The 18,319-nt window shown below is 40.6% G+C and overlaps 1 protein-coding gene across 1 annotated transcript in view; it reads left to right on the top strand.

Moving 5' to 3' along the window:
* Positions 1-11,425, top strand: part of LOC106891668 (fibrocystin-like) — a gene marked incomplete at its 3' end in the record, with an annotated part of 118,113 nt that extends 106,688 nt beyond the window's left edge. Inside the window, exons 23-27 of the mRNA XM_014948378.1 lie at positions 3,316-3,428; positions 4,827-4,926; positions 6,316-6,450; positions 9,615-9,750; positions 11,271-11,425. Of these exons, the coding sequence (XP_014803864.1) occupies positions 3,316-3,428; positions 4,827-4,926; positions 6,316-6,450; positions 9,615-9,750; positions 11,271-11,425 (639 nt within the window). The remainder of the gene's footprint in view (positions 1-3,315; positions 3,429-4,826; positions 4,927-6,315; positions 6,451-9,614; positions 9,751-11,270) is intronic.
* Positions 11,426-18,319: the final 6,894 nt, after the last annotated feature.

Genomic DNA, 18,319 nt, shown 5'->3' on the forward strand with positions numbered 1-18,319 from the left:
GCCTCGCTTAAAATTGTTATTAGCTGCACTTATTGTTCTGCAATACCAATCATTGCTCAGCAGAAGATATGAAAGGACAAGGATATTTTCTACATGAAAAAAATAACATATTTTCTAAGCAAAACACCTGTGTCTTGTGAACTTTTTGTTAGTACAATAGTAATCACGAAATGCAAGGGATGTTGGTCCAGCACCAGCATTGTGTTGTTACAGTTTCAGCGCCTTTTATCTGATCAAGTTGCTCAAGAAGTGTATATTGCTTTGTCGGTATTTTAAATCTTAATTTAATAGGGAGATTTGAAGAGTGTAAAGTGAAAAACTCATCATCCCACTGCCTGGTTTCCAGGCCATGACATGGAATAAAAATTTCCCCCTCTAGGTTTTAATGTTAGGTCCTTGTAAGTTTTTCTCTTTGTTCATAGTTTTCAAATTGTCATTGTTCAATTACTGGTTTTAAACTTACAGGCTGCAATCTTCAAGGCAAGGATTGCTGCTAAATTAGACAGAGAGCTCTAGGTCTAAACCGTGTTACATCTTATGTGCATGATGGGTTAAGCTTTCCACAGTGAGTCCTGCATTAACATTTTCATAACTGCTCAATTTACTTGGGAGCCGAAATTTGCATTGGTGACTGAAGAGCTTAAATTTCCTGGAAAATCAGTGGTTTCCTAAATGGTGTTGAAATTGGGGCAGAGCAGTTACTCAAATCTGAGCCTACAAAGACCCTTGGAGACCCAGTTCCCACTGGTTTCCATTTGACTTAAGCTTTTAAGTGCATTTGTGAATCCAGGTGTTAGGTGAAATTTTATACTTGTACAGTATGAGTGCAAAATGATTATTACAAGGTTAGGTTGTGGTGTTAAATAAAGTTGGAAGCTCTGGTCATTACTTCTTAGTGTTGTAAGACAGTTTCACTAGCAGGCTGGTTTCTTGCCTTTTAAGTGCTATGAACATGAGGAACTGAAGATGCTCCTCTTTGATACTGGCTTTTTTATCTTCTCTTGGTTTTCTTGGTCCCATGGATCTTGGACCTTTTATAGTAATTTCCTATTCATAAAAATTAAATGCCCTTAAATCCCAGAGCCAGCATGCAGTGCTCATGCACAACAACATACAGCCTGGATTTAAGAAATTCAACAAGCATCCTCCCTTTCCTTGCTTGTCATGATGTTGGGGACTGGGAAACAGCTTAATGAATGAACAGGGAGGAGATCAATCCATGTTTCCTTATGAGAGGAGTGACAGATGGTCACTGTGCTGTTGATAAATGAATTTATTTCCCAATATTACCCAACCCAGCCATTGTCTGAGGTACCAAAGAGGTGAGGCTGCATCCATTTGGCATCAATTGTTTCCCACCATTTCATCCCTAGTGAGATCTTTTCTAAAGCTTTCTGCAAGGTGAGCACATATTGAAGCAAGCCCACTGGGGTTGCATCCTGCCAGGTTCTGAAAACTGGGGGAGCGGTGCTGGGCCCATTCTGCAGAGCTTTAATGTCATCTTTAAGGTCATGAGTTTGAGTCCTGGCCATCTAAAAGAAATTCATGAAATATTTACATTAGCAGTGTTGTACGGTTAAGAGACACTTAAAACGTCAACCACTTTATTTTACTGACTTGCAGAGCATACCTCCAGGTATTTGGCATGCTCAGGGAGATAATTTCTCTCTGGAATTTTGGTTGCATGGACATTCGTAATATACTGACTTCCACAAAGAATTGATTTCCACACAAAATTCCCTGCTTGCCTAAAACCCCTGCCCTCCAGCCACTCGCTGGCTGAATAAATATGCAGGTTTTTTTCCTTATGAATCATCTGTAGAACGCACGATTGGAGTCGCAAGTAAAAGACCCTGGAAATAATGTGACTGGACTGCAGAAGCATTTTGTTAAAGGAAAATGGTCTGTGGCTACACTTTCAGGTAAAAGCAGCAGTTTTACCAGGGGATGGAGTCTGGGGTATTGATACTTCTTTGTTGCTTGACAGGTGTCAGAGATCACAACCACAGGGAATACACTTGGATGGGTCAGAAGAAAGTAATTGGTATATGGAGGCTTTCACCTCTAGGTCACCAGGCTTGGCTTTGATTTGGACCATCAGGGACCAGAAAGTCATTAGTGTTTTAACACTGTCCGGTGACCTATGAATGGTAGTGGTGGGTGTCAGTCAGTCCCTGTCTTAGAGAACAAGCTCTTATAGCTCATCTCAGACTGCCCTTAAAGAACTAGATACCTCCAGATAGCAATTATATAATGATAGACCAGATGAATTGCCCTCTGGACATGCCTATGCCTTATTTTTTCCTGGGAAGGGAGCCTAGGTTTACTAGCCTGGACTTCAGCATCAATTTTTCACACATCTAAGGTAGATGAGAAGGATCATGGCCAGATGTGCACATGAAAACATGGTATGGACACCATGCAAAACCATCTCAGTTTGGCTGCTGTCTAAATAAGCAGGTAAGAACAAGTTTTTCCCCAGACTGGGAAAGCTCCTAACCCACTGACCACCACCCACATAACCCGCTTGCTACAGACTGTATAAGTACCTAATTTCAAGACCAGGCTGATATTACTTTCACTTTTTTTTCCACCACTTGCAATAACAACTGTTGGACTTGATGGTCTTAAAGGTCTATTCCAACCAAAATGATTCTATAATTCATTAAGCTGTATTAAATGATATAACTTACAACACATCTTCCCATGGTTATTTACTTACCCTGTCAAAAAGAATCCAAAATAAGTGATTCGCCACAAGTCTGAGTAAGTTTTGTGGTTCAGCCACTGACATACCCTGAAGATGTAGTTCTCTGCTTTCTCTTGACTTTTAGGGGTCTCACATTTCCGGACCAATGTTGCTTCCTTCTGCTGTATTTGCTTTGGGAGGTATGAGGAATATACAGACTGAGAAGTAAATCAATACACTGAGTAGTCTGTGATTTACCTTTCTTTCGTGACATGGCCTTCTTACTTAGAAAGGATTTTGTAGGGTTAAGAAGTTTTCCACATGTTTACCTACTTTCTGAAGAATTATGGGAGTACCATTTTTCTGTCCTTTATTTCTATTGCTTAGCCAGCCCTTGTTGCCTGGCTTGAGAACAGGGTTTGTTTTAAGAGTGGTCCAAGGACAGAGCAAAAACAGGATGAAATTGAGGACACAGAACAAGGAACCAGCTTCTGCCAGTCAGGCTTACCAGAATTTGAATGGACCTCAGCTGAGATTTTCATTTGTGTTTTTCTTAAGTTTATTTTAATTTCCAGAAAATTCTGGTAACCTTTTTTTTTTTCACAGTCACATATGCTTCTCTGCAGGGTAACACAGTGTGTGCTGCTGGGTATGGCTATTTCTTTCATCTCTCCCCTGAGGGACCATCCAAAATGCCTCTCCTGTCCTTCAGCGAGAACGTAGCTCATTCCTGCACAAGGTACTTGGGGATCTTTGGGTACTTTTTGGTACTTGGGTACTTTTTTGGTTCAAGAGATTTGCTGTCAGTGCACGGTAGTGCTAACTATGATTGCAGTGGTGAGCAGAAAAGGCTTTGCCCCTCCTTTCAGGATTTTTTTTCCCAATTTTCACCCTCTTAGGGCTTCCTCTCTTTAAGCAGAGTTCTCCACAGCAGAGCTGAATCAGTGTTTGACAGCGATGTGGTTGGGATTGTTTTTCAGAGCCTGATCATGAATTGTTTCCTTATTAGTTTCAATACAGTCCCTTTTTTGTTTGCAAGCCTGATTTGTGAACTTACAGCATTTCCAGTGCTGTTAACAAGCTCGTCCAATTTACCCCCTTGTTTAAACGATCCTGATGTAGTTTAAGGTGCCACATTTAACACATTTCCTCATCAACCATTTAACAGCAAAGCACTGAAGTGTGCGCTCATGTGTTAAATTTAAAGCTCATTTTTAAAGCGTACCAGACGTTTTTAGCAGAAGAGGGTGACGTGTAGAAGAACAGATACACAATTTCTTTCTTGCACTCCTTTAACACCTCCTGTAGGCCACCATTAGAGACATGATACCAGCTAGGACAACCTGGAGTGGCATTTCTGACCTCCAGATGCTTTATAGCATGCTCCATAGCAGCATGAACATTCAAATATTAGAGTTTGGCCTCTAATTAGGTAGATTGAAGTAGAGACTAAGCACTTCGTAGTCCAACAGGATAAAAGGTGCTATACATGTGTCAGACATTACACAGAACATCCAGGAACTTCACCAGAGCTTTTTCCTGTACTTCCGTAAGACAGAGGCGATAGTAAAAAATGACATTGTGCTAAAAGTCAATGGAAAAAATTCACCTGAATGTTGAGGAAATCTGGGTATTAATCTGGATTTAAAATCTCTGAGAAGGTGAAACCAAGGACTGCATTCAGGACATTTGTGTGTTGTACATTTGTGTTGTGGACCAGGACAATTTGAAACATAATCCAAGCTGGCTGAATCCAGGATCTAGAAGATCCTTATCAGATTCATGTTGGGCTCATCTGAAACTGACAATGTTTGAAAGCTCCTGAGCATGGTGAGGGTTTTCTGCAGTGAGGACCTGCCAGTGGTGCTGCACGGTGGTTGTAAGCCCTCGTGCGGATAATTCTGAAAATGTTTGAAAAAAAGAAGTTTTAAATATGCTCTCTGGCATGACCAGGTGTCTAAAAAAATATATTTGCTGTCCACTGATTTTTTATTTTGTATTAAATTATCGATAAAGTTTCACGCAGAGAACTGTTATGGATATAAGATTTTAGATATCAACATGATGAAAAGGAAAATCAGCCCCTGAATTCATGCACTGTGAAGAAACAGTCTCCTTTGCTTTCTTTCCTAAACAGGTACGGGCTGCTGGTGTACCCGGAATATTTGCCAAAGAGCCCAAACAGACCTGTGCAGTTCAACAACTTCACAGCTTGGAGCAACCAAGGTGGAGCACAGGTACCTTTGTTCTGACCATCCTCTGTGATGCTGCCATGGTTTAACCCCAGTAGGCAACCAGGACCACACAGCTGTTCACTCACTCCCCACGCCTCCGTAGGATAGGGAGAAGAGGCAGAAAAAAGAGGAGAAAAATTAATAAGTTGAGATAAAGACTGTTTAATAGAACAGCAACAGAAGAGAAAAATAATAAAGGTAAAAGAATGTGCAAAATAAAGTGATCATAGAATCATAGAGTAGAATCATAGACTGGTTTGGGTTGGAAGAGACCTTAAAGATCATCTAATCCAACCCCCTGCCATAAGCAGGGACATCTTCAACTAGATCAGGTTGCTCAGACCCCAGTCCAACCTGATCTGGAATGTTTCCAGGGACGGGTCATCAAACACCTCTCTGGGCAACTTGGGCCAGTGTTTCACCACCCTCAATGTAAAAAAATTCTTCTTTATATCTGATCTAAATCTTCCCTCTTTTACTCTAAAGTGTTAATGGTCTCAGTGGGAATTTTTTCATCCTTGTTAAAGATGTTCACTTCTTACTTTTTTTGTTTCTTTGAATTTGTCTAGCTTCACTTTCCAGATATTGTAGCTCCCTATTACTTAATCTGATTTAAAACCCACACCACCCTTTATTACCTGATACTTTCTGCCCACACTGGTGTGCAGCAGCTGTGATGCTCTAAACCTCCCATCTGATAACCTGGACAGACCATATGTGTTTTTCTGTAGGTGTGTTTTCTAGTCCAACCCATCCTATGGCTCTTCCTTTGAAGCTGTCCAATATTTCAGCTTATTTTTTCAGACCGGTGCATTCTCTTTCTGGAAAAGCTTATTTGTATGAAAAGAAATAAAACAAAAGGTTGCTTTGCAGCTTTGTTTTTGTGGTTTTCTCTGCCTACCTTGGAATTTCTATGTATGTTACTGACCTAGCATACATTAATAACTAAGTTTATTCTGCCTCTTTCCATGGGCTCCCTCTAGGAACAGTCTTCTTGCTGTTAGGTGACTGTAAGCAACACCTCTGGTTATTTTCAGTGTAGAATCTTTCTGCTACAAACATTAATTTCTTTACCCTAATTCTTTCCAATTGAAACCCCCCAATTGTAGAGCACTTTTACCCTATCTATGGCTATTATCAGTTCTGATTTCCCTGCATACTGTACTTTTTATTTTAACATGAACATAAGTTAACAGAATGCAAAGGTTGTTGTATTATTAATTGAAAGCAGAAATTAGATATTAGGGGGAGTTTCTCAAATACGAAATATACATTCAACTCTTCTATGTGTTTTTTCACATTTACTTTCTATTGTGTTGTAAGGAAAGCAGAGTTATAAGTCAATCTTTTAATTATTATTGATTATTATTCCTCTATTATGCTTTCATATAGATTTTTAGAAGCAGCAACCTTGAAATCCAACATTTCTGGATTTATGCTTGCAAAGATTTTGGCATTGATATCGTAGAAAGCCTGGGAAACACTTCTGTGTCTGATAGCGTTTTAATTGGACACACTGGGCAACAGGTAAGAACTGCAGGAATTATTTCAATGTCTCCAGTCACACAGCTACCCTTCAAATTGGAATTTGGGGAAATAAAAAAGTAACCTAAAGAACAGCCTCTGCTTCGTGGCAGCTTGGGTAAAGCTTGGATTTTAAATGGATTGTATGTAAAGACAAATGCAGCTTCAGGATGAAATTTGGACACTGATCTGTTTGTTTAGTCCTCTAGCTGTGTCCCGCTCCCTGGAAAAGTGATGCCTTCAGTAGCAACACCTACAAGGGACGTTAATTTGGTGGTAAAGTAGAGAAACCTGGAGTATCAGTACCACTTTCCCAGCCTGCTGGAACCAAGGATTTTGGTGCTTTTTCTGCTAGTAGGAGCAGAAAAGAAATAACATTTGATCAGCTGGATCCTGCATAATTTTTCCTGTCCTCCATTCATACCAGCTGGTGGTAGAGCTGAATAAACATCAGCTATTGAGAAACTGGAGATGGCACTCTGCAGGAAAATTCAGGATTTTTTCCAAACACATTTTTATTTCAGTATGGAAGTTTAGAAGAGATTTTTTTTTTTTTAATTTGAAACAAGCGATCTGATTTTTTCCCCATTTGAATTTGGAACTATTAAAAGATATTATATTATATTAATCTACATTTTTTATAAAACAACATAAAAAAATAAAACCAAAATCGCCTTTCTCTTCAATTTATGAGCTGAAGGATGGCAGTAAGATAAATGTTAATCTATTCCCTGCTTGTATTTTTTCCAAGATTGACATGGTCTCAGAAAAACATTAGAAATTTACAGAAACTAAATTTTTGAGAAATTAATAGTCTAATATAAATTCCTGTACACCTTTGCTATAATAAAAAGACTCCATTTAACAATACACAACTGGGTTTACTTTAGTGGTTTGAGAATATTGAAGAGGAACAACAGATTTGATTTCTATCCTGGTTAACACTTTGGTTTCCTTTGCTCTTTCATGGCATCATTGGTCCACCTGGAACACTGAATGTTACTTTTTAACTTCAGAATGAAAAATGCTGTTGAAATGTAACATTTTTATTTATGCAGTAAATATGATCTTTTGTTATTTCTTTTGGCAGCTGGACAAAGTCCTTTGGGTGCTACCAGGTTGTTAACAGATTAATAACATGGATAACAATGGAATTTTAGTTACAACTGGCCACAGCTGCTTGTTCATGATTTTGATGGCTTTTTTTTGCTTTGCTCAGTTTTCTATTGTTGTTTATGAAATTAATTTTCTCTCTGACTGGCAGAAAAATAGTTTTAAATGAGTTTTCTTTAGAAGCTCACAGAAAGAAATCTTGTAGTGGGTCTATTGAAAGTATGTAGCTCAGATATAAGCCTGGCCTCACCAGTCCAACCTTGCAGCATCCCAATGACACGATGAATTTCTCTTGGACACCAAAGGGTGGATGTCTTTGTTTTTGCTTTGCAGGATCCATGGAAGGACTCCAATGTTGTACTTGTTAAGAGATTTAGAGGCGCTCAGCTGTGCCTTGTTTCTTGCAGTACCCCAGGGGGGTGATTATCTTTGATTATCTCATGATAAGAGCCCCCTTGTCATAATTTACATCTTAATTTATGTAATTCTCCCTTTAATAATGATGTCTCTTTAATATCAATTAAAACTTTATGACATTAATTTAATGGGAACCTTGGATATTCCTCTCTGCTAGCCCTTCCAGTTTTTGAAGGAAATGCTTTAAAACAAGTTTGTTTTCTGGAAATATCAGGGCATTTGAAAACTGGGGCTTTGATCAATTAAAACATTAGTGGCAGGGCTAAATCAAGGACCAGCAAAAGCCAAGGGAAAGACTTTTATTATCTTCCTAGACATTCACCAAGTCTCTTCCATGCTTTCATAAAGCAACTCATTGCCCTTGTGGAGCCCTTAGAGGAAAAGCATTTCTTCCTGAAAAAGCAGGAGACCTGAGACAGGTGACAGGAATTGTCATCTCACACCCTTCTTCTGTTTGTTACCTACTTAAAAAAATATAAACTAATTAAAAAAAAAATATAAATGAGGATGGGATGGAAGAACAGGCAAGTGTAAGCAAAATATGGTAGTCTTTCTGAACAATTTGTTACCAGAAGCCAGGGATTTCTGCTTAACAGTGACTTTCAAGAAGATCGCCCAAGAACCAGGACCATCACCCCGGGTGTTTTGGCCTCAGAGTGAAAAAGGTGATGGATCTACTGAAGCATCAAAAGCATCACCTCTTCAAAGTGACAAACCATTTATAAAAGTCCGTTTCATTCTACATATTCATTTTAAGTTTCCACAGAGGGTGGATTTCTCAATTGATTCTCTACTAACACTTTTGAGAGTTGTTCCACAAAAGTGTTTATTGGCCTCAGAAACAGCATCAAGCATTCCTGCCAGCCATTTCCCCTCCAGGCTACCCACCAGCTCTGAGCACATCCTTCTTCCCAGCCTGTCTCCAAGACAAATTGGCAGAGAGATGTACACCTCCCCTGCATCATGGCCTACAGTCACCACAAAAATCTAGTTTGTCCATTGTGTTTCCCATCACTTTTGGTTTTTACTTTTCCTTTTCATGTCTTATGTTTTCTCCTGTCTCTCACTTATATACTTAACTTCTTGTTGTTCTGATGAACCCTGATGTCAACCTGAGCTTTGAAGAAAGCCTAGAATAAATGCTTCCCTCCACCCCCAATAATACACAAGGGCTTTGAGTCTCAGCAGTCAGGTTTTTCTTAGAACTTAAATTGGGATGATTAGCTTTGTGTAGTAGTGAAATTTCCTGTCTGCTGGACAAGATAAGGTGAAGTAAAAAGGACTGTAAACAAATGCTGTGCCTTCCAGGTGGATTTTTTCTTCTCAGGGAATGTGCAATTTCCTTTTCCTTCAAATGTCCAACCTTTACTAATACTCAAAAACTGGACAAAGCAAACAAGGCAGTCACTGCCCTGAATGTAGTACTGTCACGTACTGCAACTGGTAAATAAAACAGATGTTACTTGTCAGGATTTGAAAAGAAATAGCTTAGATCTGTCCTTCAAACAGCATACATTGCTCCACAACCGTGGGCTTGAGTGCAATCACATCCTTGTGTCCCAGCTGCTGCATCCCCATTAGACTTGAAGACTCACATGGTGGAATGTTTCCCAGAGCTCTTCATTTTTTCATTGCAGGAGAGGACCTGTATGTCAGCAGGACTGAAAACTCCCAAAAGATACCAGCTATTCATCTCCAACACATCTTTCAGGAACTTTGATGCGAACACTTGCGCAGCGATCAGGACTTGTTCTGGTTGTCACCAAGGGCAGGGTGAGTGTGATTTATGCTTATTTACACAGTCCCTGGCTTCCTCCCATTTCAGATTCAGCTGTTTAGAAGTTCATATTGTCTCACTGACAACCAATGATAGATATTTCAGCTGAATCCCACAAAAAGCTCTGTATAATGATGAAGAGTACTGGCTGCCCAGTTTTGCTTCTCTAATCTTGTCACAGTGTTTGCTATAGATGAACTATCAAGAGGTAGGTTTTGAGGTACTTGCATACCTGCTCTCCTTAGGTTTCACTGCACCAAATAGTTCATCACTTAGTTGAAGCCACCTACCACACGTATTTTTAAGATGAAGGTAGCCTAATTTTTGCACTGATTTCATTTTCTCACAGGAAGGGGTTTTTATGCACTGTCTTGTTACTGCTTCTTCGTTTTGGGAGGTAGAATTTCAAGAGCGATGGTTTCTTTAATAGCTATGACACAACCTTGCAGAATTTCACCAAGCTCCTACCTCAGGCCAGCCTAAATCTTAGGTGAATTTGCCTAAGATAATGTGTAAACTAAGCATCCTTTTGAGCTTTGAAGAGGCACCCAAAGGCTCTTTGATAAATGTTCCAACTGCAATTACCTCTTAAATATATTTATATATAAACGCATAGTGCCCTACAATAACATAACAGAGAAAAAGACTTCAGGAGGTGAGATCAAAGAAAAGGGGAATAGTAGAATATGACTCAGAGAGGCTACAACTGACAATATGAGAGTCAAATGGTAACTAAATGTGGTACCTGAATGCTCATGCCAAAGCTGCCTTGTTATGGTCCATGGGGCAATGATTTTCTGTCACTTCTGAAAATATTAATGTGTTCAAAAACTTCCTGTGCTTTAGCCCACATGAATATTCCTTATTTTTGTAGCTATCTGCATCATAGTAATGAAAAAACCTCCAGCCACACTTTGCAACCCAGGTATTACTGTGCCAGGTGCTATACATATGCACACAAGTATATTTACACACACATAAACAGACCTTATCTCTAAAGAATTTCTTATAAACAAGGCAGAAAGGATCCATAAGAATCAGTCATTTGGGGACTGTAACATTTGGCAGTGGCACTTCTGAAGAAGCGTTCAAAGTCACCAAGGAGATGCTGGTAGGGCCAGGAACAGCACCTGGGTCAGAGGAGTCTGTACCGACAAGTTCTGTCACAACAGGGCACTGGACAAGTAGGACCTGGCTGGTAGGACCTGGCCATAGCACAACAATGACAATTCCTACAGCCATCTCTATTTGTTTATTTATGATTCTGAAACCACAAGTTCTGTCACAAAAGGGCACTGGACAGGTAGGACCTGGCCATAGCATGACAATGGCAATTCCTACAACCATCTCTATTTGTTTATTTATGATTCTGAATCTTCCCTTCTCGATGACTCAACAGATATTTTTCCCAAGTGAAGGTCAAATGAAGCTGGTCTCTTTTTCTCCAGAGATGTCTTCAGGTCTATTACTTGAAGAGGTCAGTCTCTGTTTCTGAAACGCTGCTTGTTCCCCCCAGGTGGGTTTACAGTGGGAGTTCAGCAGCTGACCTTCATCAACTCACCTTTCCAAGTGTCCTTCCCCTTTCCTCACTCTGCCATCCTTGAGGATCTCGACGGCTCTGTCACGGGGCAGACGGGAAGTCATCTCGTTCCTTCCACAGATATCCTGGCGGTATCTTGCACAGCCTTCAGTCAAGCTTCTGGTGGCAGTGTTTGTGGCAGCTATCTTGTTTTCCACCGTATGTCTCTTCATTTGTAAGTAACCATTCCATTTCCAGAAAATCAGCATGGATGTTGCATGCTGTGTTTTATATTGAGAGAGCTGAACACAGTCCCAGGAATCCTCTCTGCTGGGTCCTAAACCAGATCAAAATCCTGAGTGCTGGAATACATTAGTCTGTGTTGTTGTCCATGTGGTCTCTGGTGCTGATTTTGTTCTGGGTACTTGTTCTCACCCAGATGGTTCTCAAGCATGGTTTGAGAGAGCAGAAGGACCATTCCCAACTGGCAATTTGGATATAGGGAATATGGGTTTTGGGAGGGAGCTTAGTTTCATGGACAGCTATGAGAATTGTGCATGCCATTTGGCCTCCAGGCCAGAAGACAGTCTTTGATTTGTTTTATTTACTAATTTAGATATAGCCTGCCCAAGCGCAATTATTTTCTGATGTTCTCAACAAGCTGCTTGTCTTTCTTATCTTGGTATCCTATTTATAGTCTTGATTCCTCTCCAAGGGCAATTCTGGCAGTGTTAAGTGGGCCTTTAAGTGAAGGCTGTGGTGTATTGCTATTTTGTCACTCTTCAAATTAGCAGAGGGATATAAACTGGCCTTTGTAGAAATAAGGATCTAGCTCAAGGTGGACACTGATGTTTCAAGTGAGATTGATGGCCAGCCCCAGTCAGAGATTTAGTGGGGCAAATTGCAAACTTTGCCAAGATTTTCCGAATGCTGATCTATAAAACACTTCCAGGTCATGAGAAACATCTCAGTTGGTAAGCTGCAGTCTTGAAAATAAGAAGTGTTTAAATTTAATTAGATTTTAAATCAAGCTCTGAGAGTGCTTCCTTTTGTGCTCACTCTGAGGGATTTCCTCAAATACTCCCAAAGAATAAGTGGTCACAAATAGGGCAGCTTCTCATGTCTTAGGCAGACATTTGTGAATTCCTGGCATAAAAAGAAAGAGTGTGGGAAAGACTTTTAGTGATCTAAACACCACTCCTGTTTTCTTTCCCAGTGCCCATCTTCCCTTTCCAGTGCCCTGCTGAAGGTTTCACTTTTTTTTTTTTTTTTTTTAAAGGACAAGCCTGAACCGTTATCCAATTTTTGCTGTTTCAGGTTAGTAGTACACCAGCAGAAATCCTGAAGTTCTGTCAGCAGGCTATAAATAATTCACGTCTGTCTTATAATTCATGTCTTAGAAGAAGGAGGAAAAAAAAACCCTTACCAAATAGGAAAAAAAATAATCACGTGTTCTATTGAAGGGAAAAACTATAATACTTTCAGCTACCGGCAGGCTTTGCATGTGATTACTGTTTTTCATAACAAAACCAAAAGTCTGTAATAAATTAAGAGTTGGGAATCATTTAACAAAAAAGGTACTGGGTAGAAGACAAAATACAACTGTACTTGTTGTCTTTCTGGATCAGTGAACCATAAGTTCTCAGGAAAATCAATTTCCTTTCTAGTCCATGTTTACCTTGATTATATGAACTACAAGCTCTTTGAGTTGGTGCTGTTAAGGAGCTTCTCACAACATTGTCTGTAGTTTGATTTGAGTCCTTTTGGACATTGACATAATGTAAATATTAATAGTTCACAATAGCTAATGTGTTCAGTACACCTTATCCCTCCTTACATCAATAAGTGTTTAAGGAGTGAGTATAAAGAGGAGTTCATCTGCTGATTGAACTCTGGAAAACTTTGAGCCCTGACCTTCATCTTCCCCAGTAAATTGCTTAAGGGTTTTAGATTAGTTATATCGATGACCAGGCACTTCTTTCAAGCTTTTCTTTCAAGCAAGTCATCTTTCTTTCCCTTCTTTATTCTTCATCTACATGAGCTGGGAAACAACTTACATCAAAGATATTAGGCAGTCCGAGTAGCAGAAGCCAGCTGTTTGCCTGTCCCTTGAGTAACCCAAAACACAGAGAGCATCCTCTTGTATTACTTCCAGATCCTCTCTCCTGGGTAGCTCCTACCAGCCAAATCACTATCATGTTAAGTTGAAAGACTGTCAACATGTAGCCAAGCAGATCAGGCAACAGCCTGTATTCAAAGCGGTGAGTCAGGGAGGCTTCAGTCACACAGACAGGGCTCCAAAATGTACCTGGTAGAGGAACAGGGTGGGGAACAAAAGGAGCTGGAGGGGACGAAGGACGTCAATGAATAAAGTATCCACAGCATGACCAGTGAATGAGGGGGTGGAGGGAGAAGAAGAAAGGGTGAATTTTGTCCAGAAGTATCTGAAGATTGTTTGCAATAATAAGGGAATAGTTTGGGCTCAAGGCAACAAAACATGACTAGGAACACTTGGGAGAAGTTGAGGAGAGAGAATAAAGATACATGGGTGACAGGAAAAATTTCCTAACAGTGAAGTCTCTTGCATTCATCTAATCTCAGATGAAAGTACTGTTGCTTGGCCGCCTTTAGTTTCTCATGAGCAAAGAGTTAAGAAATCTTTCTGTTGTGCTCTACCAGGGTCTGGGATATGCTGCCTGTCAGATCTACAACTTGCTAGTTGTACTTCTTGCAGTTACTGCTTGTGGTAAACCCTGGAGTCAGTATTACAGGGGTGCTATCAAAACCAGGGGTGAAAAACAGACTGCAGGCCTCTGAGCCCAAGCCTTAAGCACTGAATCCACATTTGTTGGTCACCGGGATGAAGTGATAGCACAAGAGCATCCTCATTTTGGCATGAAGTCACAGTGTACAAGGAGAAGGTTTCAGGCAATAGCAGTAAAACAGTCTCATCTCCTGTGCTCAGTAGCTCTCTCTTGGTCCACAGTGGTGCCTTCTATGGGATCCTCAATAAAAAGCATGAGGAGCTTGAGATGGTGGGGCTGGGTTCTAGCTCCAAAAATCTTAAAGGCTGAGGCAAGTAATGGATTTTGAGAGGGAATCATAGCATGGCAGCTTCTGCCCCAGCAACCTCAGTCCTCATGTTATTAATAACCTCATGTTATTAATCTATTTAACCTCCAAAACATCAGGGAAGTTCCATCAGCGCTACCTTTTAGGAAAGATTCCCTGCCTGGGAGCTACCTGGGATAGGGCTGGTCCATGAGAACTAAAAGCTTGTCTGGGACCCTTTGAATTATTTCAGTTACAATGCGGGCAACTGAATACAAGTGGCTGACTCTTAATTTCCCAAAATTCATGTAGTGTATTGGCACTTTTTTTCCCCTTAAACACATTTGGAAAAAAAAAAACAAAAAAGGGGTTTTGTTAGAGAAAAACCCTAGAAGCCATTCCTTTTTTTTTTTTCAGAAAAAGAGAGCAAGAGTCTTGAGCTTTCCTGGCTCTCTGTCCTGAACTGCTTCACCCAACAGCTTCCAGGGCAATGGGGATCCATTTCCAAGCTTGCATTGCTGTAACAAAAGCCTTCTTCATGGAGTACAGTTGAAAGTTAAACTAATGTGTCACTTAAGCACCCTTTAAAGAGGGTTTTTATGTCTTTTTAAAATGTAATTGAAGCTTATAAAAGTCTTTATAAATTTATATGTGAGAAAGTTATTGAGTAGTCTGAAGAACAGCTTATGCCATGGCACAGCACAGCATGGCTGCAGGCTAGATACGGCTGCTCCAAATGCCACCACTACCCATATTATCATGAAAATATGAGTCTCTATTAATATTAAAACAAATTTTCATTAAAAAATTGTCATAACATGATTAAGTGACTTTAAAAGTTTCCTCACATTATGCATAATTTTTACAAGAGGAGAGCATTAGAATAATCGGCAGCCAGGCAGCACCTTGCAGCAAAGGGGACTCCAAACACACACCAGAAGGAAGTTTGCCTCGTGTTCCCTTTCATTTGCTTTCCCCTCCTCACTCTGGAAACCTGGGACTTGCTCAGCACCAGTCTTGCAGTTCAAGCCTTTTTATTGCTTCCCTCTTCTTAGTCTGCTGCAGAGGAAAAGATTAACTTTCTTCTTTATAGCCTTAATTCTTAAATCTGGTCTAATATCCTCTCCTGTAGTGCACGCATTCAGTTGCTGCAAACCCAGCCGTTGCTGATGGGTTAGTGTGAAAAGAATAGCATACCCCCTACCTCCGTGTCTTTGAGTCTTGAAGAGAGTTCAAATGGTTACTCTAGTTATGCTTTTCCTTTGATATTTACTTACTGTGGTGCCTTCAGATGAGCACCCACCTGCTGGGAAACACCCTTACAATCACGCTCCTTCTCTCAATGCGTGCATGCTCAGCTGCTCTCTGGTTGTGCATCCTCCCTGTGTACACGGCTGTATTCACACATGGGGCATCTTAACATGCTCACTTGGCCTCGTAACCCAGCCTTCTCAGGGCTCCCGTGGGATAATGTGGAAGGCAAATATTAAATAACAGGCTGTTGACTGCTCAGTTAACCAATACATCAACTGAACTTCAGACGTTCAGCTCTTATTGTGCTATATTTCTGGCATCTGGGCTATCCCACCAAAGCAGTCACAGAATCGTAGGGGTTGGAAGAGACCTCTGGAGATCATCTAGTCCAAACCCCTGCCAAAGCAGGGTCACCCAGAGCAGGTCGGACAGGAGCACATCCGGGCAGGGTTTGAATATCTCCAGAGAAGATACCTCTGTGGGCAGCCTGTTCCAGGGCTCTGGCACCTTCAAAGTAAAAAAGTTTTTTGTCATGTTGAGACAGAATTTTCTTTGTTCCTGCTTGTGGAACTGTTGCCCCTTATCCTGTTGCTGGGCACCACTGAAAAGAGTCTGGACTCATCCTTTTGACACCCTTTAGATATTGATAAGCATTGATAAGATCCCCCCTCAGCTTTCTCTTCTTCAGGCTGAAAAGACCCAGGTGCTCCATCCCCTTGACCATCTTTGTATCCCTCTGCTGTACTGTCTCCAGCAGTTCCTTGTCCTTCTTGAACTGGGGGGCTCAGAACTGGACACAGTACTCCAGATGTGGCCTCACCAGGGCAGAGTAGAGAGGGAGAACTGCTGGCCAAGAGCACTTTCTTGCCCTTTCCATTTACCCTCCAGCCTGGAGTATTGGCATCAAAGCCAGATCTTGCACAGGCTTATGAGTATGCAAGAGAAGATGTTTCTCCAGGTCTACCTTCTCAGCTTGACCATTGTCTGGGATGTTTCTGGATGCAAGGAGATGTATTTAGCATTGAGACAGCATTTCCTCACCCCATGGTTTCTTTTCTTGCAAGGAAAATGCTGTCAAGCCTGTTGGTTTCTTCTTCTGGGCTAGATAGGTCCAAGCCAGGTATGCCAGCTGGGTCTCACTGTCATAACCAATGGATTATTAACCCCAATTTTGTATGAATTGGTAGAGGACTGCAAGTAGGCAATGGAGGTGCAGTAAAAACATGCCCAAAGTACCAGTGTTCATATTTTAAGATCCATTTTGGAAGCTTCAGAGCTCTGTCTGATATAAGTGGAGGGACAAAGGGCTCCTCCACAGGTCTTTGCTTTGCTTACACTGCAGAGATGTTTGAACTGTTTGCTTACCAACCACTTTCCAGCCCAGAATTTAGTTCTGATTAGTTTTCCTTAATATACCAGCCTGCAAACTATAGGAGCTGGGGAACTGATTTAAAAACAGAGAAGAGTTAGGAAGCCAGGGGTAACAAACTCAAAAACTGCCTTAAATGTAGCCATCTTAGTTTGTCAGTCACAACCCTTTCTGCTACTGGGAGACCATCTCAAATTTTCAGAAGACCTATCCCATAGTGGCTACGCAGGATCAGGGAAAAATATCTAGTTATTTTTGAAAATACCTGTGCGTGCAAAATACTCACTGATGGTAAGGGTTAATAATATAAGGCTGATTTGAATCATGCCCTTGGTCTCTCAACAAGGATGCACATATTTACTGAAAACAGCTGAAAATTCTTAATTCTGGCCAATTAAAATAAAATGAACTATGTTTGGGCCCAGCATCAAACCTATAAAGTGTTTGGTATGGTCATAATTTGGAATTAGTCTCCATTTGGCCAACAAGAAATTGGACAGTTGATATAAACATTTGGTGTCCCATTTAAAGTTCAATGCTATACTGTTTCCCGTTTTGGAGAGGGATAATCATAATGGATTATTCTACAAATGTATCAAAACCAGAAAGCATTTGGAGCTAAACAGAGTGTCTGCCTTCATACACACAGATATGGACCCTTAGGATAAGTGAGTTAATGGTAAACATAAACAGGAGAGTTAATATTTGTTCTACTTGATGTTGTTGATTGGTTTAACAAATCCTTTGTGGCTCATCTATGTTGAGCAGTTCTGCACAATGCACTTGAGCTAAATTGCATAATAGTTTATACAATCGCAATTGGTAAATTGTGGCTCAGACTGTAAAGTCCTATCCAGTAATCCTGCCATATTTCTAAAGCAAATTGCTCCTTAATTGAAACCTGCTTCAATATAAAAATACAGCCTTTCCAATGACTCATCCTTTTTTTTCCCCTTACAGTTTGTAAAGGCTTCCAGCAGTTTAAAGTGAGGGTTAATTTTGCATTAAGACCATTGCCTCCTAGTTTCTTTCAAATAAAGCCAGGGGAAGTTGAGGGGAAGGCTCTTTCCTCCGATAATGAAGCTCTCCATGTTAATGATGCGTGCAGGCTCCCTCGGATCCTCTGAATTAGAAATACTCGTGTGTGTGAGCACTACTCTGCTTCATTAACATTAAGGAGAGGTAGATTGGTGGCTATTTAGGGCACGGTGAAATCGCTGGCTATTTAGGGCAAATGGAAATGGTGCTAATTGTGGCTGGTAATTCCATTAGTAGGGTACTTCCATTTTGGTGTCTGTTTGGCATATAGGTGAAAAAAACACAAGCACACTGACATCCTTTCAAGGGGAATGTCATCTAAGGCTCATTGTTG

This window comes from Calidris pugnax, unplaced genomic scaffold, assembly GCF_001431845.1.
Source record: "Calidris pugnax isolate Ruff unplaced genomic scaffold, ASM143184v1 scaffold140, whole genome shotgun sequence".
NCBI classification, from domain to species: Eukaryota; Metazoa; Chordata; class Aves; order Charadriiformes; family Scolopacidae; genus Calidris; species Calidris pugnax.